This window comes from Porites lutea, chromosome 12 (assembly GCF_958299795.1).
Source record: "Porites lutea chromosome 12, jaPorLute2.1, whole genome shotgun sequence".
In the NCBI taxonomy this organism is placed as follows: Eukaryota; Metazoa; Cnidaria; class Anthozoa; order Scleractinia; family Poritidae; genus Porites; species Porites lutea.
Genome location: NC_133212.1, coordinates 20,335,547 through 20,362,912, shown reverse-complemented (window position 1 = coordinate 20,362,912; position 27,366 = coordinate 20,335,547). Strand labels below are relative to the sequence as shown.

Genomic DNA, 27,366 nt, shown 5'->3' with positions numbered 1-27,366 from the left:
TAACCTTGTCAAACTAGTCTGAGGAGTCATGTCAGTTTTTTGATTCCTTTTCTCCCAATATGAATCATAACTGATACGTATACAGATGTGTGTGAAAAAATTGTGCCAGAGTTTTTCGTCTGCACTAACTTTACTTTGACCAAGGAATGAACAGGTCTTATACAAAGGTTATCAACACTCTGACTGTGAACACATGTTTTTAAAAAGTAAATTAAATTGAAGTACCACAAATATATAATATATGCTATGTAGCGCCACCTTTTTAAGCAGAAGAAAACTATCTTTAGTTGCCCTTCTTTTTAAGTCCTCCTTCTCCTCCCTAGTTTTCTTTTACTTTTAAAGTAGTTCCCTTCAATAATGTATTAAATAAGGGTGGTCTTAGACCCTACATGTAGCTACCCTCCCTTCCCCCCCACACACACCCTTCATGCTTCAATTAAGAAAGTAAGTGGTAGGAGTGATTCTCTCCTCAGAGTCTGTGGATGAAATCTTACAGTGTGACCCTTCCAACAAAAAACTCTCTGGCAGTGCTGTTTGTTTTTCAGTATGTTTTAAAATGAAATTTGCATTTTGGCTGGAAATGTTGACTTTCGCAATTTCATGGAGTGACAGGATTAAGTGTAAAAGTCAAGGGTAGTATGAAAGCTAAGTGGAATCTCTTGAGTTGTGGTTTGTGGAGCTGAAGAAGTGGGAGTGGTTCTGGACCATTTCCTCTGAAACAGTTGTCATTAATGGAAACCTCTTATATGACCACCTTAATTTCATGTACTATTAATAAAACCATCTTGTTATTATGACCACTTTTCTCTCGTCTCAACAAAACTCCTCAATTGTTTCCTACTTCTTCAACCTTATTTAAATATCTCCACCCTGTTATTTTTTCCGCGACCACATTATATTTTTGAATTTCTTGTTTCATCACCAATATTTTATGTCATGATCATTATAATCAGTCAAATGCCTGCTGATACCTGATGGCAAATGACAATCAGTCAATTCAAAAACCCATAAACCTTTTTTATTTAAAGTATTTAGAAGTGTGTTATATTGAGCGTTCAAGTGATGTGGTTAAGTAGAAACTCTATCTTTACCAAAATAATAAATAAAATATGACATTAATTTTTATTATTTTGGCCAATAAAGTTAATTTCTCTTTGCAGATGGCAAATGTAGAGGAGTAAAACTGACAGGAAAAACTGGTGATCTTCTCACTCCAAATTATCCAAAACCCTACCCAAGTCTTTCTCGGTGCTCCTGGCTTATTCAAGTGCCAGAGGGATACAAAATTGAATTGCAGTTTTATGACCTTGTGATAGAAAATACACATGAATGCAGCAGTGATTTTATGAAAATTTATGATGGAAGAAACAGGTCAGCAACTCTCCTTGGAAAATACTGTCAAGTAATGAATCCGTTTAAGGTGGAATCAACTGGGAAAAGCATGTTAATTGTGTTTCAATCGGATCACTCTGTGAATTACAGAGGATTTAAGGCTACGTACACTGCTGTTCCAATTAAAATTGTGAAGGAAATGAGTTTTAGAAGAACATTGAAGAATTTTACAGTGGTGCCTGGAGAAGAAGTAAAGTTTCTTTGTCAGATTAATGATGGGAGTGTAAATATTAAATTTGTTTGGACTAAAAACGGCAAAGTTTTAGTCAGTAGCGGAGCGGGTTATTCTATCAGATCCAACACTGCTAATAAAAGATCACATCTGCTGCTGAGGGAAGTGAGCCAAAATGATGCTGGAGTGTATGGGTGTTCAGTGAATGATCATGACATGGGGAAAAACATGTCCTCATATGGTGCTCTTCAAGTGAAAGGTAATGCATTTACTAGTAACCCTTTAAGCCCTAAGAGTGATCAGCATCAAATTTCTCCTTGCAATATCAAAGCTTTGTAAAACAGAGTGGTCATGAGAATTACGGACATGATCACTCAAGATGAATTTGCTTGATATTTTATCAACTTCTCCCCACTACTTCTGTAGGAAATGAATAGGGGCGACAAAGGAGAATTCAAATTTTGATCTTGGGGTTTAAAGGGTTAATGAAAATGCTTTGATCATCAGGCTGATGTCATTGAGCTCAAGCAACCCTCTGATAGGCATTAGTTTATCACAAGGAATTCAAACTGACCTCAGAAATAGTCGCCCTTGTTGGTCAGACCCTTAAATGTTTTTGTGTTTCGGACAAAATTTTGGTGAAAATTTTGGTGTGATTTTGTGCATTCAGATAAACAGTGACCGGTACTCTGGCCCTTGCCTTGTCCATAATAGGGTGAACCTCTATGCTACAGCTTAAAATGCAGTTCTCACAGCATCTATTTGTAATTATTGTTGTCTGGTTGTCACCTTGACCAAACATGTAAAAAATAAACAAAAGTTCAAAAATTTGCAGATATAGTAAATAAAATCTTCTGTAGAAAGGGTTGATGTTCTTATTTCTTCAATGTGTAGATCTTTCAAAGACCTTTAGGTTGTTAAAAGTGCAGAAAGTGGTCCCATTGCCATGTGGTCCCATTGGGCTTAGTTAAACTTGTCCATTCACAAGCCAGTTACATGTGAGAATCGAAACTAACCATCTTGTGGCTGCTTCCTAGTTCCAGCTGAGGTAACAGAAGGTCCATCTTCTATGATTGTGAACATAGGTGACCATGTTGTTTTACAATGTGGGGTCATGGGAGACCCTGTTCCAAAAATAAGGTAATTAAGGTAGTCACATTCTTTTCTGGGGAATGAGGGAAATGGTATACATTTTACCCACATGGACAAGGGATGATTTTTGAGGAATTCAAATTACAGAAGAACTGTGAAATCAATTCTGCTCATCAAAATGTTTTTTGGGCTAGTTGAAATGACGTTTGCGCTAGTATATTCTAGCTTCAGCTTGCCCAAATGGTAACCTTTAGAAATGACTTTATTTGCACTCTGGGTTTTTACTGCGAAGGCCTAGAAACCCTGACCTGTTTATGACAAAATCTGTTTATTTCATGACGAAAATCTATTTTAATACATGAGACCCTTATTTGTGACCCTGGTTTATTCACTTTGCCTTCAGAATCAGATAATTAGTTTTCTTTATTTATTAAGAAAAAGCAGTTGCCACACATGTAAAGTAACTGATCTTACTCTGCTCAAGGCTGCCAGTCCCAAAAGACACCTGTTAAAGATACTATGTGGTGAAATTGTATACACTGCTTAACTAAGACTCAACACCCTGCAAACCATATCCTTCTGGGCTAATTCTTTTATCATAATTATATTAATAGTTTATTATTGTCATTAGTTGGCATGTTAATGGGCAAGACAAGACCTCTTTGGCCACCAGAACCAATCTCACTTCAGAACTAAACCTGAAAGTAATCAAAACTGTAGATGTCAATTGCACAGCTGTTAATGGCTTTGGAGTGGATTGGAAGATTGCTACAATAACTGCTCTATGTAAGTAAATTATACACACATTAGCATAGCCTATTTTTGTATGTGATACTACTTAACGACCTATCATTCATCAGTTATCATAGCCACCATTTTCATCATCATCATCATCATCATCATCATCATCAGCGGGAGCAGCCTAAGCATTGAGGCATCTATGTTACATGTCGAAATAAATATCAAAGTCAAAAATTTTTAACCTAGGTTGATTCTCAATTTTAGTTTGTCTCCTAGCCCAAATTATTCATGAATTAGGGCTAGGAGACAAAGGAAATGGAAAATCAACCTCTAGAGGTTAAAAAATTTTAACCTTAATTTAATTTTGACCTGTAACATCTACACTGTATGTTAATTGTCATCACCATTTATAAACTACAATTTTGATAATGTTGATTTTAAATAATAATTCCCCCACTTAGTATGAGTAATTGATTTTTCTTTGTCTGAATGCTGATACAATAATGTGACCCGATTAACTTTTTCCTGCTTCTACTATTACTTTCACTGATATCAGGGTGCAAAGAAAGTGAGTTTTACAGCCTGCCATTCGGGCAAGCTGTAGCTAGCATGTACTAGCCCACAAGTCATTTCAACTAGCCCCCAAACCCTTTTTGATTAGCAGGATTGATTACAATTCTTCTGTAATTTGAATTTCACCAAAAAACAGCTATTGCCTGTCGGGCAAGTTAAGAACAAAAATCACTAGCCCGGTAGCAAAATCCACTAGCCCCGGGCTATTGGACACGACTTTCTTTGCATGCTGGGTATGCAATGTTCAAAAAAGAGCTACTTGGAAATAGATTTCTCAGGGTTTGTACAGGTCATGGGAAACCTGGAAAGTTATGGAATTTAAGAATTTCATTTTCCAGGCCTGGAAGGTCATGGAATGTAATATTGTTAGTCCTTGAAAATCATGGAAAATTAAAGTTTTATGGGTAGATTAGCTACTTCTCAGGATACTTCAGAGAACAGCACGAATTTTTTGTATACACCAGAGTTTAATGTGTCTGTTGAACTGTTTAAGATCAAAAAATAATCTAAAACAAGGAAAGTTTTAAACATTTTTGAGACTGCAGCTAAACCTAAGCTCATGGAAAACTTGAAAAGGTCATGGAAAACTCCTGGAAAGTCTTGGAATTTGAAGAGCTAAAAAGAGTACAACCCTGTTTCTGTCAAACAAACAGTACAAAGAGTGTTGGCAACTAGTCTTTGTGAAACAAATTTTTGTCTATTTTGAAGTTGTGGTTGTAAAGTGATAGTAACTCCATAGCACATCAAAATAAGGCTAATAAAGTTCCTTTATTCAGTTGCTGCACATATTCTGTAAGGTATTGAAAATTTTCCTCTGCTTTCTGTGTGTTTTTTCAAGCCCCTCCAACAGAGAACCCAGCAGAACTCCGACCGGCACCCTCTGAGCCAGAATGGTTCTCACCAGTGATTGTCACGCCCCCACAGAATGTGACTGCAGAATTAGGGGTCAATGTCACATTGACATGTGCAGCAAAGGGACATCCTAAGCCAACCATAAGGTATATTGAATTAAATAGGGATTTTTTTGGTCTCTGCTTGTATAGTCACAAATTCCACTGTGTTCTATAGTTACAGAACTTTGTGATCAAGTGTTAGCCCTGATCCATTCCAAGCCAGCTTGAGAGATGGGGTGGAAATGAAAAAGGGTCAATGCTGTTTTTTTCCCTACATGTATCTCTAAGTGTAAGCACAGTTAATCTTAACCCATTCGCTCCTGGAGATTTTGCCGAAAAACGCGTTTTGAAGCTAGTCGAGTGGTTTTCTGGTCACTGTCATGCTATAAAGAGCTAAAACTTACCCCAAACCGGTTTACAAGTCGTACACTTCATGGCCTTCTGATCCAGATGCAAAATATCAGCTTGCGAAGTTCGGGGATGTGCAGAAAGCAAAATTTCGACATAGTTTTTGGGTTTAAAAGTGACACAGCAGTCTTGACTTTTACTTTTTGCTTTCTCTCCTCCCCTCTTTTTTCGCTTTTCTTGCCTCATTTTTTTTTTCTCTTGCTGGGCATTTAGTAGGCTTCATTTTGGTGGGAATAGTTTTTAGGAAAGCTTTTAGGATCTTAGGATTAGGTCAAAGGAAAGGTAGGTGGGCAATGGAACAAGATTTCCATGGAGATTTTCAGGTCAATGTTACATGGTTTTTTGCCTCTTTCTCTGGTGTCCTTGACTGAATTGTGCTCATTCTGGTATGGTTTGAAAGATCTCTTCACTCTGCACAAGTTAGCGGAAAAAGTTGTCCTTGACCGTTAAAACTGATGACGTCACAAAGGGTAGAAAGGACGTGGATCCGCACGGGCGGTTACGGGCGGTTCAGGGGCGAATGGGTTAAACAAATTTATACAAATTGAACAAAATATCTGATGTTAAGAAAAACTGAGGCCAGATTGTTATTTTACACGTGTTATATATGTTGTGGTTCAATTTTATTTTCCTTTGTTTTATCATACATTACCATACCCCTAAACAAAGGAAAATAAAATTTGAACCAAGGATAAAATTGGACCACAACATATACATGACTGTATAAACAATCATATATTGACAACCGCAACAGGGTGGTGTGCATCCCTCTTCATTTAATATTTTTCTCCCCATTCTTAGGGATCAGACGGGCAGTTAACTTAAGACTTGTTTGTGTTTGCTGTGTTAATCAATAAAAAATATTGTTTGATTAGGTGGCTGGTTGATGAGAGCAAATACTATGAAAATATGCGAGAAGATGAGAATGAAGTGTCCTACTTCACCTTCACGGTGGCCAAAGATAAGACGACAGTCCGTTGTGAAGCACAGAATAAAAAAGATATTGATACCAGAACAGCTTATGTTACAACATCTGCTCAAGGTACAGTACAGACATGTACCAGTTTCTATCACTAATGAGAACAGAAACTTTAGATCTTGAATGAGGAGGGGGTCAGTGTGTGAACTCCCTATCCAATAAACCACAAATCAATCCTCCCGCTGACCAGTGTGTTTGTAACGCCTCATACTGTAAAGCAGCTCGGGCAAGGCAATGGTTTAATAGTAATTTGTCTGAAATGTTTTGTAGAGCAATGTAAACATTTTTCTTCTCGGGCAAAAAATAATTATCTCAGGGTTTTGGGGTGCTTTGCCAAGTGAGGTTGTTCTGGTGCAGTAAGAAAATAATATTTTGCCCCACCTGCTTTCCCCGTCAGTGATCTTAATATTTTTTAAAATCTTGGTATTTTTAACCCTAACCCTAACTAGGAGTTGTATCCGTTCTAACAATCCTGGACTTTTTTACTTCTTGATCATTTTCTTTTTTCTCACAAACTTTGTGATTGACTACATGAGCACTGTTGCTTTATGAGGAGAAGGTAGATGTTGGCCACTCTTATGGATTTAAGGGTTAAATAGCTGAAATTATTCATGATAGTGCATTTATCTTTGTTTTCAGCAGTGACAGAAGCAGTGACAGAATCTGATAAGTCAGAGGGATTTTTTGGTGGCCCAACCTTTTTCCTCATACTGGCATTTATAGCTTTCCTTGTATTAGTGATTGTGGGTGTCATGTTTATCATCTTCCATCGGCGCAATTTGAAACTGCGAAACTTGACATCACTTGACGAGGAGAAGCTGCAAAGTAATCCAATATTTCAACAGGCCACCAACTATTATGTTAACCCAAAGCTATTGGGCTGGGAAGTACCAAGGTGCCGAATGGAGTTTATAAAGGAGCTCGGGCAAGGCAATGGTTAGTTATTTACTTGAAATTTGTTTTCTAGCAATGTTCTTATTACACTGAAGGTTGTAACTGGACCGTTAAATTTCCGACATGTTGAAAAAGAATCTTAGAATTCTTTGTAAATGGGTTTGCTCATGGCCAATGGGGAATGTTGATATCTCCATTATAATAATTATGTTGACTGATACGTTAGTAACTGCATCTTAAAACATTGATACATCACATTAACTAGAATAACTAGAACAACTACGCAAAAATTCTACCAAAGAGGTTTTATTTGAATGGTAACACTGAAGGATTGCATCCACAGGTATAAAAGTTAAACTGACAAAATAATAATAATATTAATAATGCAGCCATATTATTTTGGCCTAGGGGTAAAAGGATTAAGTTTTTCATCAATCTGATGTTTTCTTTTGCATTACCAGGAAAATTTTCCCGTCTCTTCCTTGGTAAAATTTCTCAAGCTGATTCTGATGCACATGAAAAAAATTTGTTGGTCATGGTGAAGCTGCTCAGGGAAGAACGCATCTCAGAAACCGAAAAAGAGAACTTCGAAAAAGATGCCATCGCTTTAACTACATTTAGCCACCCCTATGTTCAAAGTTTGTTTGGCGTCTGTGTGGATCATCACCCACTATGCCTTGTGTTTGAGTTTTGTGAGAGTGATGAGAACTTACATCAGTTTTTAATTGAGTCTGGGCGGGGCCAATGCTCTCTTCATCGTCAAACGGACTTGAGTAATGCCAGACCAAAGCTCTCAAATGTCGATCAGATCTCAATTGCCAAGCAAATAGCAAATGGTATGGAATACCTTGCAGGGAGGGGGTATGTTCATAGAGAACTCTGTACAAAGAACTGCATCATTGCTAAAGGTACGGTTGTCAAGATTTCCAATCTTGGATTTTCCTGGAAGGGGCCAAACAGTGACTACTACTCCCTGGAAATACACGAGAGGCCTCTTTATCCAGTGAGGTGGCTGCCTATAGAGAGCATTCACTTTGGAAGATTTTCCGAAGACAGTGATATCTGGTCTTTTGGTGTAGTGCTGTGGGAAATTTACTCAAGTGGGATGATGCCGTATTACGGTATGAATAACGAAGAAGTGATTTCCTTGGTTAATGAGGGTGATATTCTCCCGTGTCCTAAGGAGTGTCCGAAGGAAATGTATGAAGTAATGCAAGGCTGCTGGAATATGGACCCTATGGAGAGACCGCGATTTAGCAGCATTCATCAGAGGATATCTTCTTTGTTTAATGGGGTGCCAGTTTGATTCTTCCACTCCCAAAATCAAAGGCAGAAATAATATTACTTTTCACTTCAGATTTTTGTCAGTAAAATCAAGCAAGAGAGGTAGCTGTTGAAGATGTCTTTGTATGAAATAATGAAGAGTGCTCAGTCACAAACTTGTCAATATTATTGTAAAGGTAATCTGATTTCAGATTCTCCCTTTGATAGACAAGCATTTTTATAAGGCTACTTGGAAGGAGAATCAAGCACTTGATCAGAAGTCATCTGTATTTATTCCCTTCATAAGAGAGCATTTTACTGTGTACTCAAGTGACTTTTGTAAAAACTGTATGGTTTTGGCACATGTCACAGTTAACTATTTGGTTAATGATTGATTATTATAGTGTAGTTAATAGAGTGATTAATAATAGTTATTGGTGATAAAATTTTGAAAAGAGTTCTGAAAAGATATCATAATCCTTAGCCAGAGTAGCAGTTCAAAACAAGAAGAATGTTCAAAAACGATGGGAAAAAGAACTTGTACCATACCAAGGTATGTAAAGAATGTAGCATTCAGGGGGGAGTTAACCCTGTAAGTGCCAATAGTGACCAACATGAAATTTCTCCTAACAATATTCATGCAATGTCAAGAGAAAAGGATACGAGAATTTAAAAAATGATCAGCACAGAGAAAATACTGTGATCTTTTATCAAATTCTCTCAATTCATTCTTTAAGGAAATGTATAGAGATCAGTTTGGAGAATTTGTAAGTGGATAATTATTGTGGCTTAAAGGGTTAAATTGACAAAATATATATTTAGCTTTAAAATATTTATTGAAGGCCTAGGACTAAAACGTATGAGTATTACATTAGTATTACTGTGTAAATCTTTTAGCTTTAAGTTAAAACAATATGATTAATTTGCATTGCGAATTGGAGAAAATGCCAAGGAAAACTGAAAAATGAGAAAGGATGGAAACTTTTTTATCATCATTTTTTATCCTTATAAATATATTTTTAAAAGCGGATTTTTTAACCAAATCAAAATTTGAACTTATACAAAGAAACAAAATACCTAAGCTTTTGGAAATGAAAATAAAAAAAAAGTAGGTTGATTTTGCCAAAATATATTTTTGTAAATGGTTAGAATTTATTATTACTGACCAAGCAAAAGTAGGTTGAAGATGATCAACTGAATGACTAGTCCTATGAAGGATTGTTGGTAAGAGTAGAGCTGTTAAAAATTCCCAGTCATTCATAGAACAATGTCAAACTAATCGTGTAAGCCCTCTTAGGGAGGGGGTGGGGGGAGGTATGTATGTCAGAATTTCAAATGTGGTTGTTTTGTGTTTAGTCGGTATTTAACCCATCTTTATGTCGTTTGTCACCATTTCATCTAGTGTCATGTCACTGTTTAACCCTTTCCCTGAAAAATTCAGCCAAAAGCAAATTTCGACCAAATTTCCAAATTTCATTTCGTGAAAGTTTGGAAAAAAAAAATAGCAACATGTGTAGGTACAGGCAGAGAGCCTTCATTTGAATGGTCACATCATAGGATTTCATCTACAGACTGAAAAGTTAGATTCAACTTACAAATCTCCATCAAGCACTCGTCTCTGGTGGCAGTGAAAGGGTAAAGGCCATGTTGCTTGTTTGAATTTCACCCTAACAGGGCCTCACCTCACTAATTTGTGCACGCCTGATGAAATTCTACGCACGGCTGTACATAAAGATAGCAAAAGAACTTCAAGGCTGTGCTCGAAGAAAAATTGAAGGTATTCCGGTGCTTTGAACCTTTGAAATTCATGGTGTCCAGCATACATGGCAGGAAAGCTATGAAAAAAACTATAATTTGCTAGACGCTTCTGAAAGAGCCTAAGTATGAACTATCGCGCAGTGCTAGAGCTTAGCCCTGAACTCTGTCAGTTTGTGAGTTTGTGTGTGCTTTAGCTTAAAACCAAACAAGTTTGATTAAATTGAACTATTTAGTAACCAAGGGGAAGTTTGTGTATTTAACAGTACAAACTTTTAACAGGAGTGAAGAAAAAGACCACCTACAGTTTTTGTTATTGATAAATTCCAATATATTAATTTTTTTACATAAAACAATAATTATTAATAATATCATTTTTCGGTATGCTTTTGTTAATGTTTAACAGCCAGATTTTAAAAAAAATTAATTAAACAATTTAGTTAATATTTAACAAAAAGGTAAGCAAATGGCACTGTCCGTGATCATTAAAAAACTTGATTGTGAGATTTATCAGTTTTGATAAGTACCTAAACTGTAGAAAATTTGTTGGTTTAGAGAACTTTGTGTTCTGCGGGAAAGAAAGTGAATTGTGTTTTTTGGTAAGTTAAAATGTTATAAAGCAGAGTTTCTTAAAAATATAATTATACTTGCTTTACTAGGAGAATCTCTGTGATTAAATTTTGCAGATTTTCCCTAGCAAGATACTTGCAAATTTTGTATTTTGACATGCAGATGCGATATTTCTGGGCAACTTAACAGAAAGTTTTGTTAAAAGTGTATTTATTTTTGCTCATTAAAACAAAAATTAAATAAAAAGCAGGTCTATTTTTATATATATTTATTCACCCATGGGGAAGGGCAAGTACCTACTAGGTCTGTCATGTAGTTTCTCAGCAGTTTTGGTATCACAATCTACACATTCAGTTTATGTTTCTTTGGTGTAATAATTGCCTACTGCTTCGTTTTCCTTCGAGTCTAATTCCAATGACCCTTTTGCACACTTTCATTGTAATCTTGCAGTATTTTTCTACCATTCCAAGAACTGGTTGCCTTCACTCTGATCAAGTTGATAACACAGTGTCTTCTGCAAGTTTCAGAGTTTGTCTTTCACCCTTTTGATGATCTATATTTCAATAATCACATCGTTTCTTCTGCTCTATTTGCTATTACTCTCCTGTACATTTCAGTGACATACACCAGCAGTAGCAAAATAATAAGAACATCATCTAAAAGACCCAGGAATCCAAACACAGACTCGGGAATAATGTCCAGTGGAGACACAAAGTACAATGCAGCCGCAAAAAAGCATAAGATGATTCTAAGTCGAAGAACCCAGACAAGACCACCAACCGAAAACAGGTCTCTAAACAGCTGTCGTAAAAGTGTTGGCAGATCATATATATAGTCCATTAACTGCAAAATTAAATACAATTTGTGTATCAATTTCAATCTTAGATTATTACATTTGACAAAGACTGCACTTGTAATATAGATTAGAGTGATTGATGGTACAACTGTTGATTGATTGAATGGGTAGTGGAACATCTCTCTGACATCCACACAAAATTTGCAGGAGCAACTGTCAACATCACCAGCTTACCATTAGAGACAGAGGAAGGCTGGTCAAAAACACAGCAGCCTGTGTAATCTTTAGCCCCATGTAAACGGATGCAACATTGTTGGATGTCACATGTTGCTTTCATTTGCACACACTGTTGCATGCTGTTGCTTGTTGTGTGTTGTTGGGAGTTGTTGTGCAAAGTTTGAAACCCGTCAAACATTTAGCTCCAACCATGTTGGGAGTTGTCGCATCCGTTTGCACGTAGCTTTTGATTATGACCAGTTTTTGTCTTGAGACACCCAGAGTCAATAATTATTATTATAATGCTAAATCTTGTTTTATCTTGACTGAGTTGAAACTATTGTCAGGTTGCTATCATAAAGACTTATAGTGGTAACTTGAAGAAAAATCTCTATTGATACAACCAACAGATCTAGAGCTCTTTCATTTGGAGGTAACCCCTTCATTTATATTACCGGTATACTGTATCACCCCATTACAGATCACAAGATCTCAGGAATTTGATCAATTCTCTTGTTGCCACTTCAAAGTGTATGCAAGCTTGAACAGAACCTTCTAAAAAGGATGCATACCTGAAAATCACCACATTTACAATGAGGCCACAGAGTGTTGAAGTGATCAAGGTCTCTTAACTCCCTGAGTCAAATATTTAGCCTGTGTACTTACAGGTCTTGGGACTCCAGAATATCTTCTGTTATATTCATTTATTTCACGTCTATATTGAACAGCTTCTGGTAATGCTCTATCCTCATCGGAGAAATTTGAAAATAGGATTGTTACCTGGTGATAAATAATGAGAGATGAGAGGGTAGATGTTTTAAAAGCTCAAAGGGATGGGGGAAGATGTTTCATTTGGTGGGGGGGGGGAGGGATGACGAAGATGTTCCATTTGGTGGGGGGAGGGATGAGGAAGATGTTCCATTTGGTGGGGGAGAGGGATGCGGAAGATGTTCCATTTGTCACATCCCCATTGAGCCTAACTCGCATTTTTAGGCTTGTCAAGGTATTAACAGAAATTCTCAGAGCTTTGGGCTTCTAAAATAATATTTAACCTGTGGAGCTCTGATGCTGAAACTATAAAACATGCACAATCACCATCTAGTTATAAAACCAACTCAAAAAAATATTTTCTTCTGTATGGTTTTGATGCAGACAACATATCATCTTTCAATTAGCTATAGCCTGTCCCAAATGCCACCAAATCAATCCCTTGCAGGAATGCTCTTGTTGGTCCATGATATTAAATTTTTTTTTTTTTTTTTGGGGGGGGGGGTGTTTTTAAACTGGGGTTTTGGTTTGGTAGGGCAGTGGCAAATCATGCATGTAGGGGACTACAAGAGAATAGCAGTAATATTTGTGAAAGCAACCGATTTTCAGCTTGTTTTTAATTTTTGAGCAGACGCGTACAGTTACCATGTTTGGAAAGCATGGTATAATGGCTCATATACCATGATAGCTCAGCCAATCAGAGCTCTAGAATGACATTATCCAATGATTCAGTTTTAATAAAATGCATTAGTCAATTCTAGCTGCCCCTAACCTCAATATTGCCCTATGATTGAGGATTTCAAGTGACTGTTATAATTTTTTTCTTACCTGCTGTCTGCAAACAGGACAATTAACAGCACCAAGCCATCTTCCGTACCTCCAGTATGTTATAATACAGGGAGCTAGAAATGTTAAATATCATTTTATTATAAACTTTTAATTAGCCTTTCTGCCTTGGTTGTAAGACTTCTGGTCGTAACACCCCTGGTTGTAAGACTCCTGGTTGTGAGACCCCTGGTTGTAAGACTCCTGGTTATGAGACCCCTGGTTGTAAGTCAGTCCTGGTGGTAAGTCCCCTGGTTGTAAGGACCCCTGGTTGTAAGACCCCTGTTGGTAGGACCCCTGGTTGTAAGACCCCTGGTTGTAAGACTAATGGCCGTAAGACCCCTGGTTGTAAGACTCCTGGTTGTAAGACCCCTGGTTGTAAGACTAATGGCCGTAAGACCCCTGGTTGTAAGATGCCTTTCTGCATTAACAGGTTGCCGCTCCAAGTAAGGTAATTCTGATTCCATAATTATCTGAAAAAAATTTTGGTGGAAATTATTTGGAAACCTGGGCTTTGGAACCTATAAATTTAAGCACAATGAATCCAGAATACTGCTAACCATTGCAACCTAGCCTGCAAGAAAGCTCTCCATTTGGGGGATATCATGAAAAGTACATGCACAAGTGGCATGCGAAGGGAGACCCAAATGGAGAGCTTGCTTGCAGGCTAATTGGAGTCTAGAATCCGAGTTCCACTGACAAGGAATATGGAGTCCTGTACCTGGATTACTGTAAATGGGACAGAGGTTGCCTTCTTACAACCTGTGTCACCAAATTAATAAAGTTGCATTTGGTTAAATGCATGCATGCAGATCAAATTAAAGCATATAGCTGATAAACGATCTGATAAGTGAGATATACATCAAGAATCTTGTTGTATAATATGAAAGGATTCTTATTGTAATTTAGTTGAGTTTCCAAATTCATGAGCCATGAAATTACCTAAGCTTCTAGAGCAAAGTGATCACACCATTACTTTAACCAGAGGGTATAAAATGTTTGGCAAAACAAGAAAAAATGTTCAGGAGTTGTTTGTTAATCACGTAAATTTTACCTAAATTTAACCTCTTACCGAACTGATTTCTCTAAGTACGTAAAATTTACATGTTCAAGTAGATTACCAAGCAAACATGTACTCAGATTTCTCGCAGAATGTAAAATAAATCACAAAATAATAGAAGTAGACAGCTGTCTTTTTAGAACGTACATATACATACCACAAAATATATGGCCGCAATTAGTTGTCGTGCAAAATTTTGCGTCTGTTAGACATACAGGACATATTCTGTCATGAGAATAAGTGACAGGCGGTGGATCAGGCAATACAGGGCCATCCGATCCTGCAGTATCACTTCCTTCTTGTCCCCCAACACCCAATCTGTCACGCACTATACGCACATTTTCAGCTTGCGAAGGATGGATGTTTCTCTGACCTCCTTGTGTGTTGTATAGTAAACTGACTAATGCTATAAGTCCTAATGTAGACGCTAGACCTATCAACACCTCATCTCCAACACCTTCGACTATTGTTCCTTGTGCATGAAAGCGAAAATTGAAGAAGTCTAACAACAATAACAACGCCATTTTTCCCAAACGCTGACTCAACTTTTTACCACAGACGTGATGTATGTCGAACAAAATGTATCAAGTTTTAGTCCAATGGGAAAGTCTGCTGAGAATTCGTGGGCTCTCATAATAATTTTGCTTCCTTCACAGCGGCTTCGACTTAAAGGGAAAGATACTTCATATATGTCTTCAATCACATTTCTGATGAAACATTTGAAGGAAACACTGTCTGGATCTTGGCTATTCTTTTCTTTGAGATGGGAAGTCATTCAATGGACAAGCTAGTATTGGAAGCTTTAGAAGAGCGCGGGAGTCTTGAAACATTTGAATTCGCCAAAGAACTCGGGAAAGACCATCAAGCCATTGTTGGAAGTGTAAAAAGTATTCATGCTCTTGGAGATGTAAGTGAACACGTACAGTGCACATTTCCGTCTGTTATCTACATTAGGTCATGCGTATTGTTTATGTTTCGGAAGCTATTCCAATATAAAAGCCTCCAGACTGAAAAAAAATTTTTACCCCCCTGGGAAGGATGTCTGGATATTGTGCGAAGGATCTTGCATCAGAATCAAAGAACTTAGATTTATTGAATTCGAATACGGGCCCATAAACAGAAGTGGCTCAGTGGCTCGCTACTCCTTGAGGTTCTTTGGTCAGTTTTTTTCTGGCCTCTCCATTAGCTGGTTACTTACAAAATTTAATACAATAATAGATTTTTCTGAGGTAGCTCTTAGTGCTGCTCTAGTTCCCGGAATGTTGATCTGGTGCCAGTTGTTCAAAGGGAAGCTAACGTTATCCAACGCATACATCTCTATCCACTGGATAGCACAATTGGTTTCCCTAACAATTATCCGCTGGATGGTGATTTGAGGGTGGATAGCACTATCCAACATTTGAACAACTTTTTACCTGTACTAGCCTGCGGAAGAACTTAGTCCGGTAGAGAATCCATGGGTGCATGGTATGGTACTATATAGTATATGGTGGCAGACTTTCATTCTAAAAGAAACAAGGCACCTTATTATTTGAAGAAAGGAAGATCATCGTACCAGAAATGCTCCTGCCTACTTCATCTGTTCCATTGAATTCCCACCACCCACATACATACATACATACATACACTTTATTGATGCTCCCTAAGTGGGCTTTTCAGCTCAATAGAATAAAAAAAAAAAAATACAAATATATAAATTAATTGAGAATGTAAATACAATAATATTATAATTACAAAATATATATCAATAATATAATATATCAACTTAATAAAACATTTGCAAGATGACGTCTAAAATTCCTGGGGCATTTTAAGGACTTAATGTTATCATTCAAGGAGTTCCAGAGTTTGGCTCCTCTGAAAGCAAAGGAGCGCTGCCCTGTTGACAGGCGACATAAAGGTATATCCAAAGCACCAGATGATCGAGTTTGTCTATTATGGACTTGAGAACGTGATTTAAACATATCAGCAAGATAGTCTGGAACAAGCTTGTTAATACATTTGTGCATCATAGTAGCGTCATTTAGAATGAGTTTCTCTCTAATAGGAAGCCATTTCAATGATCGCAACCCATCCGAAATATGGTCATACTTTCTTAGTCCCAGAATAATTCGCCCAGCAAAGTTTTGGACTTTTTGTAACTTGTCAATATTGATGCTGCTGGTATTACTCCAGACAGTTGAACAATATTGGAGTTTACTAAAGACAAATGAATTTATTACTAACAGAAGTGTTTTCCTATCCAGGAGGTGCTTGATTCTGTTAATTTGGTACAATTTAAAAAGGCATTTAGAGGCAATCTCAGTGATATGTTGGTTATAACTGAGGCGTGTGTCGAGAAGAACACCCAAGTCCTTAACGACAGGCACAGGTGTTATTTCCTTGTCAAAAAGTGTTATACTGAATGATGACAGTTTCTTTAAAAGTTGTGGTAATCCAACAGCTAGAACCTTAGTTTTGTCCGGATTAATCAAAAGAGAGTTTTTACAGCACCACTGAGATATTCTCGTAAGATCTTCGTTTAAGGCGAGGATGGACGTGGGTAATTCGGCAGGTGAAAAGGACAAATACAATTTACAATCATCAACATAGGAGGCAGATAGACAACGTTTAGGAACAGAAAGGAGGTCGTTAACATAGATTGTAAACAAAACCGGACCTAAAATAGAGCCTTGCGGAACTCCGAACTCAAGTGGGAGTACTTTAGAAACTGCGTCACCAATTCGAACGCACTGTTGTCGGTTAGAAAGGTAACTCTGAAACCAATCCAACGCACCCTGGGAAAAATCGAGATTTTGTAGCTTGGATAACAAGATGTCGTGTCGAATACTATCAAATGCTTTAGACATATCTAATAAGACCATGATGGAAACTTTCTTGTTATCCATAGCCTGGAGCAACTGATCTGTAACGTACAACAGAGCTGTTTCTGTCGAGTGAAGCTTTCTATTTCCGCTCTGATGTGCTGCCAGTTTATTATTTCTAATTAGATGCTCCATAAGTTGTCCATGTACCAACCTTTCAGTGACTTTTGAGACTATTGGTAATAATGAGATGGGGCGATAGTTGTTAGGGACATCTGGATTACCGCATTTGAGAATAGGTGTAACCTCTGCTGTTTTCCATGCACGTGCAAATGTGTTGGTAACAAAGGAGTTATTCACAATGTGGGTAATTGTTGTTAGCGTACTGGGTAAACTGTCTTTAAGAATTCTAGAAGATATCTTGTCCATTCCAGGAGCTTTGTTAGATGGTAGGCTTCTAATCACCCTTTCTACCTGATTTTCCGTGACTTGATGGAGAACGAATAATTCGGGGCTAACGTCGGTGGATATGTGTAAAGGAGTCGGCACATCCAAATTTACATTAAGTCCATGATGTAAAGATAAGTCCCTGGCTTTTTGAGCAGTAATACTGCCGACGGAAGTGAAGAAATCATTTAATTCGTTAGCTAACCCAGTGGGATCCTCAGAAGCCATAAAACTATCCACAGCCTTCCTATTTAAGGTCAGGAGGTGGTGAAACTGTTTTTAGTGGGGGACTACAATTCTGCTTTGCTTTCCCTCCCTTTGTTTACCAGAAACAAAATAAAATATGACATTCACGCAAAAAGTTCCCCATACCCCCCTGCCCCACCCACCCACACACACACACACACACACACACACAAACTCCCAATATACATTTGTAGCAACAGTTCCTAGAGAATCATGGCCCTCAGAAACACTTGATCCCATATCAAATCTCAGAAGCTTTTGACATTAAACTCCTAGTCTTTTATTTTTTGTTTGTTTCTTCCTGTCAGAGAATATTGAACTTCTGCCATTTAGTCATGGATTTTTAACCTACCCATGGAGCAGAAGCTCCCAGGGATGTATAGCTCTAGTGCTTGTAAGAGCATTCAAGTTCCCCAGACACAGCACAAAGGGAGGATGATAAACAATACTTTTTCTTTATATATTAGGTAATAAATGTAGAACAGCGTCAAGCAGAAGGCTGGGTTCTAACAGAAGAAGGAAGTGAAGTCATGGAACAGGGAAGCCACGAGTTTTTAGTATTCCAAGCTATTCCACCTAAAGGCTTACCCCAGTCAGAAATCAAGGTACAAGGTTGTATGTGGAGTTGAAATATTAAGGACGATTTTTTTTATAAGATCACAACATTTTATTTTTGGTGATCATTTTTCATGCACTTGCTTATTCCTGCTGATGATATGTTACCTTGGCTAAGAAGTGAGGTTATGAGGAAAAGTGAAAATTAGTAACTTGGCTTATTAAAAGGAGTGGTAGCCACTTATGCTTTCCCCATGAACTAATGGGGACATGCATGGAGAAGAGGGGGGGGGGGGGGGGGTGCATGTGGTCCAAAACCAACAAGAGTGCAATACTGATTTGAAATTTACCAATTTTTTAAAAACTTTTTCATGTACATTTAACACCAAATTGAGGACACTAACGTGAGAGAACTGTTCTTACATATCTTACTGAAGTTGAAACTGCCTTTTCTATATGGTCAGACAAGCCATATTATAGGAAGGTCTAGTACAGTCAGTGCCTTCTCTACAGTTATCTTAAGACCATGAGTATTGCTCTGGTTTGGGGAATTGACACCGGAACTTCCTGCTCAATAGAACAGTGCTCTACCAACTGAGCTAATCCTTATCTTTGGAAAATCAAAATCTCTAAATTGTTTTGATGAGTGTTAAAGTACAGGTTTTTGAGTTCCTTTTGTTTTAACGGATTTTTGAACCTTCTGATGCAAGTCTCGGTTTGTAAGGAAGGTCTCAGCTTATCAGATTCTACCATTCAACACTCCTCTTAAATGGGCTCTCGGACAGATGTAGCTTGGTGTATTACACTGGTTGCAGTTATTATTCCACAAAAAAATCTACATAAGTAATTTACTAACAGCATTATAACCTGTTTAATGTGTCCTGCCTTTACTTTTGCTTACTGTTGTTGATAGAAACTTGGTCCACATGCTAATGTTGGTTTCAGTAAAGCCATGTCAGCTGGGTGGCTTCAGGTGGATAAAAGTGCTGAAGGAGGACCCAGGGTAAAAAGAAAGGTAAGGAAAAGAGCTACAAAGCTTAAGGAAGTGTAAGTAAATCTTAAAACTCATTGCCAGTAACTAGATACCATTGGTGTGGCAGGAAGCACCCATAAGGCTAGTTTATAAAATGAATATTAGTGAAGAGCTTTTATCTTAGATATTAACTCTTGTCAGTTCTATGGTGTTAAATAATGATTTTGTTTTTGTTAGACTGAGAATGTACAAGATGATGTGCAAGTTGCATTGATGAAGATAAGGGATCATCAATTGTCAGAAATCTCTGACTCCAAGATGAAGGAATTTAAGAAAAGGAAACTTATTAAAACACAGTGAGTAGAAATATTTGCAGTGATGGGTGTGTAGCACAGAGAGGTAAAGGAGTTAAAACACAGTAGCTCCATCCTTTGTCAATGCATGTTTATTGGACATCTGCTGTAGACACAACACAGTACATGTAACACTTTCCTCGGTCAGTGTTTTACTGGGGCATCATATCTGTTGCAAAAAGTACATATGTAAACGCAGGCACATTAGCTGGAAGTTTCACCACCTGTAAATGATCCATTTAATAGTTTGCCTGCACTCAATTTCCTCAATGGATTCTCCTACAGCCCTCAGCTGTTACATGTGTAAGTGGAGGAAAGAGATTCAGTGGAGTGTAGGCAGTGGCAGTAGTTTTTTCTAGGACCTGACTATTGGGTGTCTTGAGGTAAGAGGTTGTCTTTCTGGCAACAACCAAAGTGGGTTACCTGTGCCTCTATTCCAAAGAAATTCCACTTTTATCTTGACTGTGACTTTATACTTAAAATAATCTTTACAATATTCCGTAAAAGAACATTATTGACAGTCTATGCTTGGTTAGTACCCATTCAAAGAGAGCTTAGTTAAACTTTTATTTTTTTTAATGGACAAGTCAACTTTTGTTGTACTGTACATGTAATTTTAGCTTCCTGTTGCCAGGGAATAGCAATGTGCCAGTGATCAATTTTTTCAGTAGTGGTTTATCATTATTTTTAGGGTTATCAAGAGCTTTTATGTAACAAGAGGAAGTGACTTTAGTACATCGCCTACCAAGCTTGAAGCTGATTTAACAGCAGACATGTTGGCAAGGTTTGTATCCCTCGACCCAAAAATATTTTTTTGTAACTGTTGAACTTTTTAACCAGGTAGTTTTTTTGGGCAGAAAAGCTCTGAGTTACTTTTACATGCAATTTTGAGGTCTGTCTAACAAAATAGCAGGGGCACTTTGTCATTTGTCAGGATGGTAAGGAAGGTAATGTGTAGGGTGTACCCATTTTTGAGCAAATTTCAAAGTTTTAACTTGTATCTGTCAACAACAATGTACAGGGCTCAAAATAAAATTTGGGCAGTGGCCGGTCATTTGGACCGGCCAAAAAAGGTTTAGCTCAGTCATGGCTAGCCCTCATTACTGGTTGGACATCATGATCAGTCATCCATTGACCGGCCATTATTTTGAGCCCTGTTGTAACTGATACATTTTATTGCAGTGGTTCCTGGAAAGAGAAGAAGTTCAAGGCCTACAACTTTGATGCTCAAGGAATTATCCCAACTTCAGGTCACCTTCATCCTCTAATGAAAGTTAGGGCTCAGTTTAGACAGATCTTCTTGGAAATGGGGTATGCTGTAAGAATAATAATGATAATAACTTCATAGAAAATCCAAACTATTTGAACAGTATGATACTGATAGTCATTGAAAATTATATTGAATATGTGTGGTGGTTGACAGGCTTTTATAGGCAGGTATAATCATTCATTTCCATGGTAGAACTTTCAAAAGAGGTACTTTATTTGAGTGTCAAGGTATTTAGCACAAAAGTACTAATTGGGGACACTATTTTTACGTCTCGAACTGGAGATGGAACCACCATTTTACGAGGTCATCCGAGCCATGCGAAGATCTAGCCGCTGGCAGTGTCAAGGGAGTGCCTTCATTTCTCAGTTATTTTAAGACCGTGATTGTTGGTCTGGCCCCAAGAATCGAACCCATGACCTTCCGCTCTGCAGTCAAGCGCTCTACCGACTGAACTAATCCTGCCGCAGTTAAGGTGGCTGAACACAGTTTTGCGGGCGGTCAGCGGTAACTTGCGTGACCGCGCGTGTTTTCAATTAGACAAACAAACATGGCGGCGAAAAAGCAATAGTACACAGAAGACGATTTCTCAAAATCTACTCATTATAATTTTGAGATATTTGGCAGAATTTTTACTTTTATCGTATTTTAGATAATGAAAACTTTGAAATGGAAGTTGAACAGACGAATTTCGTGACACATTTAGTAATTACAATACATTTATATTATTGATTATCTAAAAGTCCGTCTGTTAAAATTTGATCAAATAAGTTTCAAATGGTAATCATTATTTACAGTAAGCTGTGTGCAAGTTTATAGGAAAATCTAATGAGCGAATTTTATGTAAACTGAACAAAAGTGAAATTTTAAGGTTGTATTCAATCGTTCATGTTGCCATGGAAACTACGAAAACGTCAAATTTTACTTGTCAATCAGAATCTTTCATCAGTATATTTTTCATCTGCCAAGTTTCAGCTTGTGAACTGCAACCTTTCTCTTGCCATGATTTGGCAAATGACATACGCTCACAAACTGCCAAAACTGTGTTCAGCCACCTTAAGCTAATCCTGCAGCGGATTATACAATACATGTATATAGTATGATTTGAAATGTTGTAATATTAATAACTGTTTATTAAAGATCTTTTAAAAATAAAATAATAATAATTAAATATTGATAACAATTTTGTTTTCAGGTTTACTGAGATGCCTACAAACAACTTTGTGGAAAGTTCATTTTGGAATTTTGATTCTTTGTTCCAACCACAGCAGCACCCCGCCCGTGATGCACATGACACATTTTTCATGGCAGGTCAGGGATGTACATGCTTTGTTGATACCTTTCGCTACAATCTTGGACAAAAAGTGTTAAGAATTTTGCACTTTCTTACCCACAATATGTCTATCCCACAGATTTGGTACTGCTATGTTTTTCAGTTGAGGTCAGGAATTATCCACCCAGACTTCAACATTTTTGTTTGGGGAGAGAGGGGGGAGTATTTGTAGTTACCAGTGCTTTCAAGAGCTTTATCTTCAAACTAGACATGGCAACATACCGGTATCCATAAACAGTGATTAATTTTAAGGTGGCTCAATAGTGTTTTTAAGGGCCAATACCTCCCAAATTTGAGCATAAACTACAACGCCATAAGCAAAGATGTGGAAAAACTACCACCACAGCTGTAATGTCATTGTAACCTTGATCATAACAATTTTAATCATTATCTAATACAGCTTTGGTGGCAATTTTTTCAAATCTTTGTCAATAGTGATGTAGTTTATGCTCAAACTTGGGAGGTATTGACCCTGAAAAACCCTATCAAGCCACCTTAAAACAAATAGTTAGTAAGAACTACATAGTGTCCACGTGCAAATTGAATAGTTCACTTGCATGTCTTGCAGTGAATTGAACTGTATTGTTTTTTTTAGATCCCAAGTTTGCCAAGTTAGAGGAGATGCCACAATCGTACATTGAAAAAGTAAAAACCATGCATGAATCTGGAGGGCATGGCTCACAAGGGTAAGTAAGGTCAGCAAAAATCCCCCACACACCATATACTGTAAATCTTGCATTAATCCCCGGGGCGAGGGAGGCTAATTTATTTCAAGCCCATTTGAGGGGGTGCTTAACATTTACAGAGACGCGGGACTTATTTAAGAGTGGGGGGGCTTATTTAATTAAGAAATGACAATGGTATCAGTTGTCCATAATGAACTAGAATGCAAAGTGGAAAAGCTCAAGTACAAGAAGTGTTAGGTCATACAGCCAAGGATCAGAATCAAATCCAAACTTCCAGTTGGTAAATAAACCATCCGGTATCAGTTAACACAAAGTTTTACTGTCTTGATTGATTAATACAGTCTATCATTTATAAGTGAAGAATAATTTGGGGTGGGGAGGGGTAGCTTAATAGTGAGGGGGGCCTTATTAACTTTCTTCCCCTAAAAAGGGGGGGGGGGCTTATTTGAGAGGGGGGGCTTAATAGAGGATTTACGGTATTTATACACTATCTTATTCTTCTGGTGGCAACCAGCAACCAGTTTCAGTAGTTTCCAAAATAGAAATTAATGATTATGATGGTGGCATATCCACAGAATGGCTTTTTAATAGTCTGCCATTTATATCTGCCTGATTTCAGCCGTCACAGGACAGCATAATAGGACAGCACGCATCATGCCTAAATAACAATTATTGGACGAAATGTGCTATTGCCCGCACACTTGAATTTTTTATTTTATTTTAACTTCTAGTAGAAAAACGTTTGGAAGATCTTGTGTTTTAATTCTAAAAACTCTTAAATTATCACAAATTTTGTTTAATAGCGTCCTCTAAAATCCTCAATTTTATTGGCCTATTAAAGAATCCATTAGGCCCAGGACATCAGATGTGGCCTCCAGACTGCTTCTGATGTATATTCTTAGAATGATGATTTAATATTTTAACATTTGTGATTGACAGTGTGTAATTTGTTAATAATATTATAGATACCAATATGAATGGAAGCTTGAGGAGGCCAAGAAGAACATTCTTAGGACACACACAACAGCCGTTAGTGCAAGAATGCTGTATAAACTTGCCCAACAGGTAGTGAATTTTTTTTCATATTGTAAACAAATGAAACTTATAAAATTGTGTCTATTTTTCGGTTCAATTTATTATAATTATGTAGTATATTCTTCACCATTAGAGAGCTTTAGATTTTAAGACAAGAACGACTACAAGTACAAGATTTTCTCAAAACTAATTAGTGTGTGCACGTGAACCAGCGTCATTTTGGCGGGAAAACGTGGTGTCCGTCATCACTCTACTATGAGTTTTAGCGCGAGTGTCGTAGTGGTGGGAACAAGTCATCAAATGTTAGAAGTTTTAGCATTTTGCAATTAATTGGGAGAGGGCTCTGCACCTCCTTCAATAACGATAACAGTGCTAACTTTTCTGGTGAAAAAAAGTACGGTGAAGAATTCCAGGGTGTTTATTTTTTGACAATACATGAAAAAACTTTAAATCAAATCTCGTACTCGTCCTCGAATCTAAAGGTCTCTATTCTTTTACATGACTTGTAGTAAATTTTGATAACTATTTTGAATTTAAGGAAAAATTCACACCAGTCAAGTACTTCTCAATTGATCGAGTGTTCCGCAATGAAACTCTTGATGCCACTCATCTAGCAGAATTCCATCAAATTGAAGGTGTTGTCGCTGATTATAACTTGACCCTGGGAGATCTGATTGGAATTCTCTATGAATTCTTTAAGAAACTAGGTGAGTGTATCACCTTATTGCAGTAACAGATTGTGTGATGTACAAATTGCATTATTCTTACAAAACAAAGTAAGTGAAAAGTGGTTTGATCTTTTCAGTGGACTACCTTAAAATTCCGAAAATAAGCCCCGGGGCATATATTTTTCAAAGGCCCTCTTTGAGGGGCTTATATTCGGAGGAGCTTATCTACGGAGGGAAATTTGTGTTTCAAATTCAGTTGGGCTAGCCTTATAGTTGGAAGTACATTTATCATTTTTGTTTTGTTTTACTTTGTATTTGAGGGCAGCTTTTCCAAGTACAATCCCCCAGGAGGCTTATATTTGGAGGGGTGATTTAACGGAGGGTTTTTTGCATTACGAGTTTGGGAGGCTTATACATGGGGTGGAGGGGCTTATTTTCGGAATTTTACGGTATTACACAATGAATTTGTTTTTGTTCAGGTATTACAAAACTAAAGTTCAAGCCTGCATTCAACCCTTACACTGAACCAAGTATGGAAGTGTTTAGCTACCACGATGGTAAGAAAATTTATCATTTTTAGGAAATTCATTTAGCACATAGCAAAATAACAAATGTCATTAAAATAATATGCCAACAGGATACATGCTTCACATTGATTTGTTTGCCTGCGTGCCTTTTGTTGTCACTGTATTTTAAGCTGTGCATAGTGGTTAACAATAAATTAATCCCCTATTTCATTCCTACCTTTGTTTAGTCAGTAGGAGTAAACTTATGCAAGGTCATTTTATAGACTAAAACTTTTCCCCTATTTTTGTTGATAAGGGACAGTATAGCAAGTAAAATACTCTAGCATGTGGCAAATTGATTTTCCTGCTTGCATATCTCACTTGCTCAACTCTCCCTGATAATCATTTTACCCACTCAAATGTGTGAGGAGAATACATCTAATGACTTTTACTAAGCAAGTGTGTGGGTATTTGAGAATGAAGGACAATTGTCCAGTGAGATTAGCCCTTTAAGTCCCAATAGTGACCAACATAAATTTTCTCCTAATTATATCCATAGATTGTGAAGAGCAAAGTCTATGAGAATCAATAAATTGATTACTTGTTGTAAAGAGATCAATCTTTGATCTTTTATCAAATTCTCTCAACTAATTTTTAAAGGATATGTATGGAGATCAGTCCTGAGAATTTGTATGTAGATATTTTGGGTTAAAGGGTTCAGATTCCATATGAACCTTATTTCAGGCCTGAAGAAATGGGTGGAAGTAGGAAATTCTGGAGTTTTTAGGCCCGAGATGTTGTTACCAATGGGATTACCAAAAGATGTCGCAGTCATTGCCTGGGGACTTTCATTAGAAAGGTAAGAGTTCAGTCTGTCAATTCTCTCAACCATTTTTTTAAGGAAATGTGTGGGGATCGTTCTGGAGAATTTGCATGAGAATATGGAGACATGGCCTCGTGTTGGCCCCTCACTGTAGAACACTCTTCCTTCAGCTGTTAGGAGTATCGGAGGTGTTAGGGTTTTAACCAAACTCTAAATTGAAGACCTTTTTGTTTTGTTTGGCATTTCCCAATGAACCAATTCTTGCACAGTAATTGCAGTGTTTTATTTTTATTTTCTCTTAAAAAGTGTAGTGTTCGTTGTGTTAGTGTCTGCCAATTTTATTGGCACTTTAGAATATGTATATAGTTTTAGTGCTATAAAAATGAATTTATTATTATTATTGTTATTGTTATTATTATTATTATTTTTATTATTAACTGAGTTCCTACAAGATAGCTCATCAAACATTTTTTTCTTTGTAGACCAACTATGATCAAGTACAAGATCTCCAATATCAGAGATTTGATAGGCCACAAAGTGGATCTTGAAATGGTTCACAGGAACCCCATTTGCCTTCTGGAGAAAGCATGAAATGATTAATCATTTTTTTAAATTTGGTGCACAATTTCCTATCCTGTGTTCTTTAGCTGTAGATTTATAACAGTAAGTCTTAGTATTAAAAAAACTGTCTTGTATTGAAAACCAATGTTTTTGAGTAGGAGTGACGTACAGAAATTGACTATTTGCCCTTCTTGGGGGACAGTTAAAGGTTATTTAAGAAATAGATCACTCTTTTACAGCATTATTGAAAGAGTGTGGTGAAAACCATACGGGGGTTGAAAAGAAAAATACTGTAAAGAGAAGTCTTTAAAAGGCCAGGCCTATGATTGACAAGTTTTTAGACCATTCTCTGAACATTCCAAATTGGTTTATGTAAGTATTAACCAGTAAGAGTTTGAATCACTACTTTGATGTAATAATTAAATTATCTACCTGGAAACAGTTCTTAGTTTTCTGAGTTTACAGGACTCAAAGAATAAACAAAGGTTTTTCACCTATCGGAATGTGCATAACTTTTCATTACTTATTTATCACAATTTTATGTTGTACATGTATATATGTTATGGGCTTTCCACACTTTTGTGTATTATGTCATGTAAACATAGTGTCACATTATGTGTCATGTTATTCCGCATAAAAGAGGCCATGCTGGGGCAAAATTCTGACAAATGGCATTAGATGGCCTTAAAAACAGATAAGTTGGGTTGAAACT

General features: G+C 37.2%; 3 protein-coding genes across 4 annotated transcripts in view; 2 read left to right on the top strand and 1 right to left on the bottom strand.

The window, feature by feature from the left end:
* Nucleotides 1-9,263, top strand: part of LOC140922018 (muscle, skeletal receptor tyrosine-protein kinase-like) — a 61,300-nt gene extending 52,037 nt beyond the window's left edge. Inside the window, exons 2-8 of one of the 2 annotated variants that reach the window (XM_073372047.1) lie at nt 1,161-1,823; nt 2,602-2,704; nt 3,288-3,442; nt 4,809-4,968; nt 6,147-6,313; nt 6,890-7,186; nt 7,606-9,263. In XM_073372047.1, coding sequence (XP_073228148.1) covers nt 1,161-1,823; nt 2,602-2,704; nt 3,288-3,442; nt 4,809-4,968; nt 6,147-6,313; nt 6,890-7,186; nt 7,606-8,450 — 2,390 coding nt within the window. In that variant the 3' untranslated portion in view covers nt 8,451-9,263. The remainder of the gene's footprint in view (nt 1-1,160; nt 1,824-2,601; nt 2,705-3,287; nt 3,443-4,808; nt 4,969-6,146; nt 6,314-6,889; nt 7,187-7,605) is intronic. The other variant, XM_073372048.1, reaches the window with a different exon arrangement.
* Nucleotides 9,264-9,701: 438 nt separating this feature from the next.
* LOC140922026 (E3 ubiquitin-protein ligase RNF170-like) lies at nt 9,702-14,949 on the bottom strand. Its single transcript, XM_073372058.1, has 4 exons — nt 14,555-14,949; nt 13,341-13,414; nt 12,411-12,524; nt 9,702-11,575 (listed from the first exon to the last, which is right to left on the bottom strand). Exons 1-4 carry the CDS (start codon nt 14,919-14,921, stop codon nt 11,300-11,302), a joined length of 831 nt encoding a protein of 276 aa, XP_073228159.1. The 5' UTR covers nt 14,922-14,949; the 3' UTR covers nt 9,702-11,299.
* A 138-nt stretch (nt 14,950-15,087) lies between these two features.
* LOC140921221 (phenylalanine--tRNA ligase alpha subunit-like) lies at nt 15,088-27,151 on the top strand. The gene is made up of 13 exons (XM_073371200.1): nt 15,088-15,304; nt 18,362-18,499; nt 19,363-19,464; nt 19,660-19,778; nt 20,467-20,559; nt 20,958-21,086; nt 22,238-22,353; nt 22,971-23,061; nt 24,027-24,126; nt 24,635-24,803; nt 25,244-25,321; nt 26,015-26,129; nt 26,576-27,151. The coding sequence occupies exons 1-13, from the start codon at nt 15,161-15,163 to the stop codon at nt 26,682-26,684; spliced, it is 1,503 nt and encodes a 500-aa protein (XP_073227301.1). The 5' UTR covers nt 15,088-15,160; the 3' UTR covers nt 26,685-27,151.
* The last annotated feature ends 215 nt before the right edge of the window (nt 27,152-27,366 follow it).

Bases quoted from the DNA above. Each gene is read 5' to 3' on its own strand.
- LOC140922026 (XM_073372058.1), bottom strand. From the start codon at position 14,921: ATGGCGTTGTTATTGTTGTTAGACTTCTTCAATTTTCGCTTTCATGCA. The intron at 13,415-14,554 runs GTATGTATATGT...TAACATTTCTAG, and splicing joins TTGCGGCCATATATTTTGTG to CTCCCTGTATTATAACATAC. The intron at 12,525-13,340 runs GTAAGAAAAAAA...ATTTATCACCAG, and splicing joins GTCCTGTTTGCAGACAGCAG to GTAACAATCCTATTTTCAAA.
- LOC140921221 (XM_073371200.1), top strand. From the start codon at position 15,161: ATGGGAAGTCATTCAATGGACAAGCTAGTATTGGAAGCTTTAGAAGAG. The intron at 23,062-24,026 runs GTAAGTAAGGTC...ATAATATTATAG, and splicing joins GGAGGGCATGGCTCACAAGG to ATACCAATATGAATGGAAGC. The intron at 26,130-26,575 runs GTAAGAGTTCAG...TTTTCTTTGTAG, and splicing joins TGGGGACTTTCATTAGAAAG to ACCAACTATGATCAAGTACA.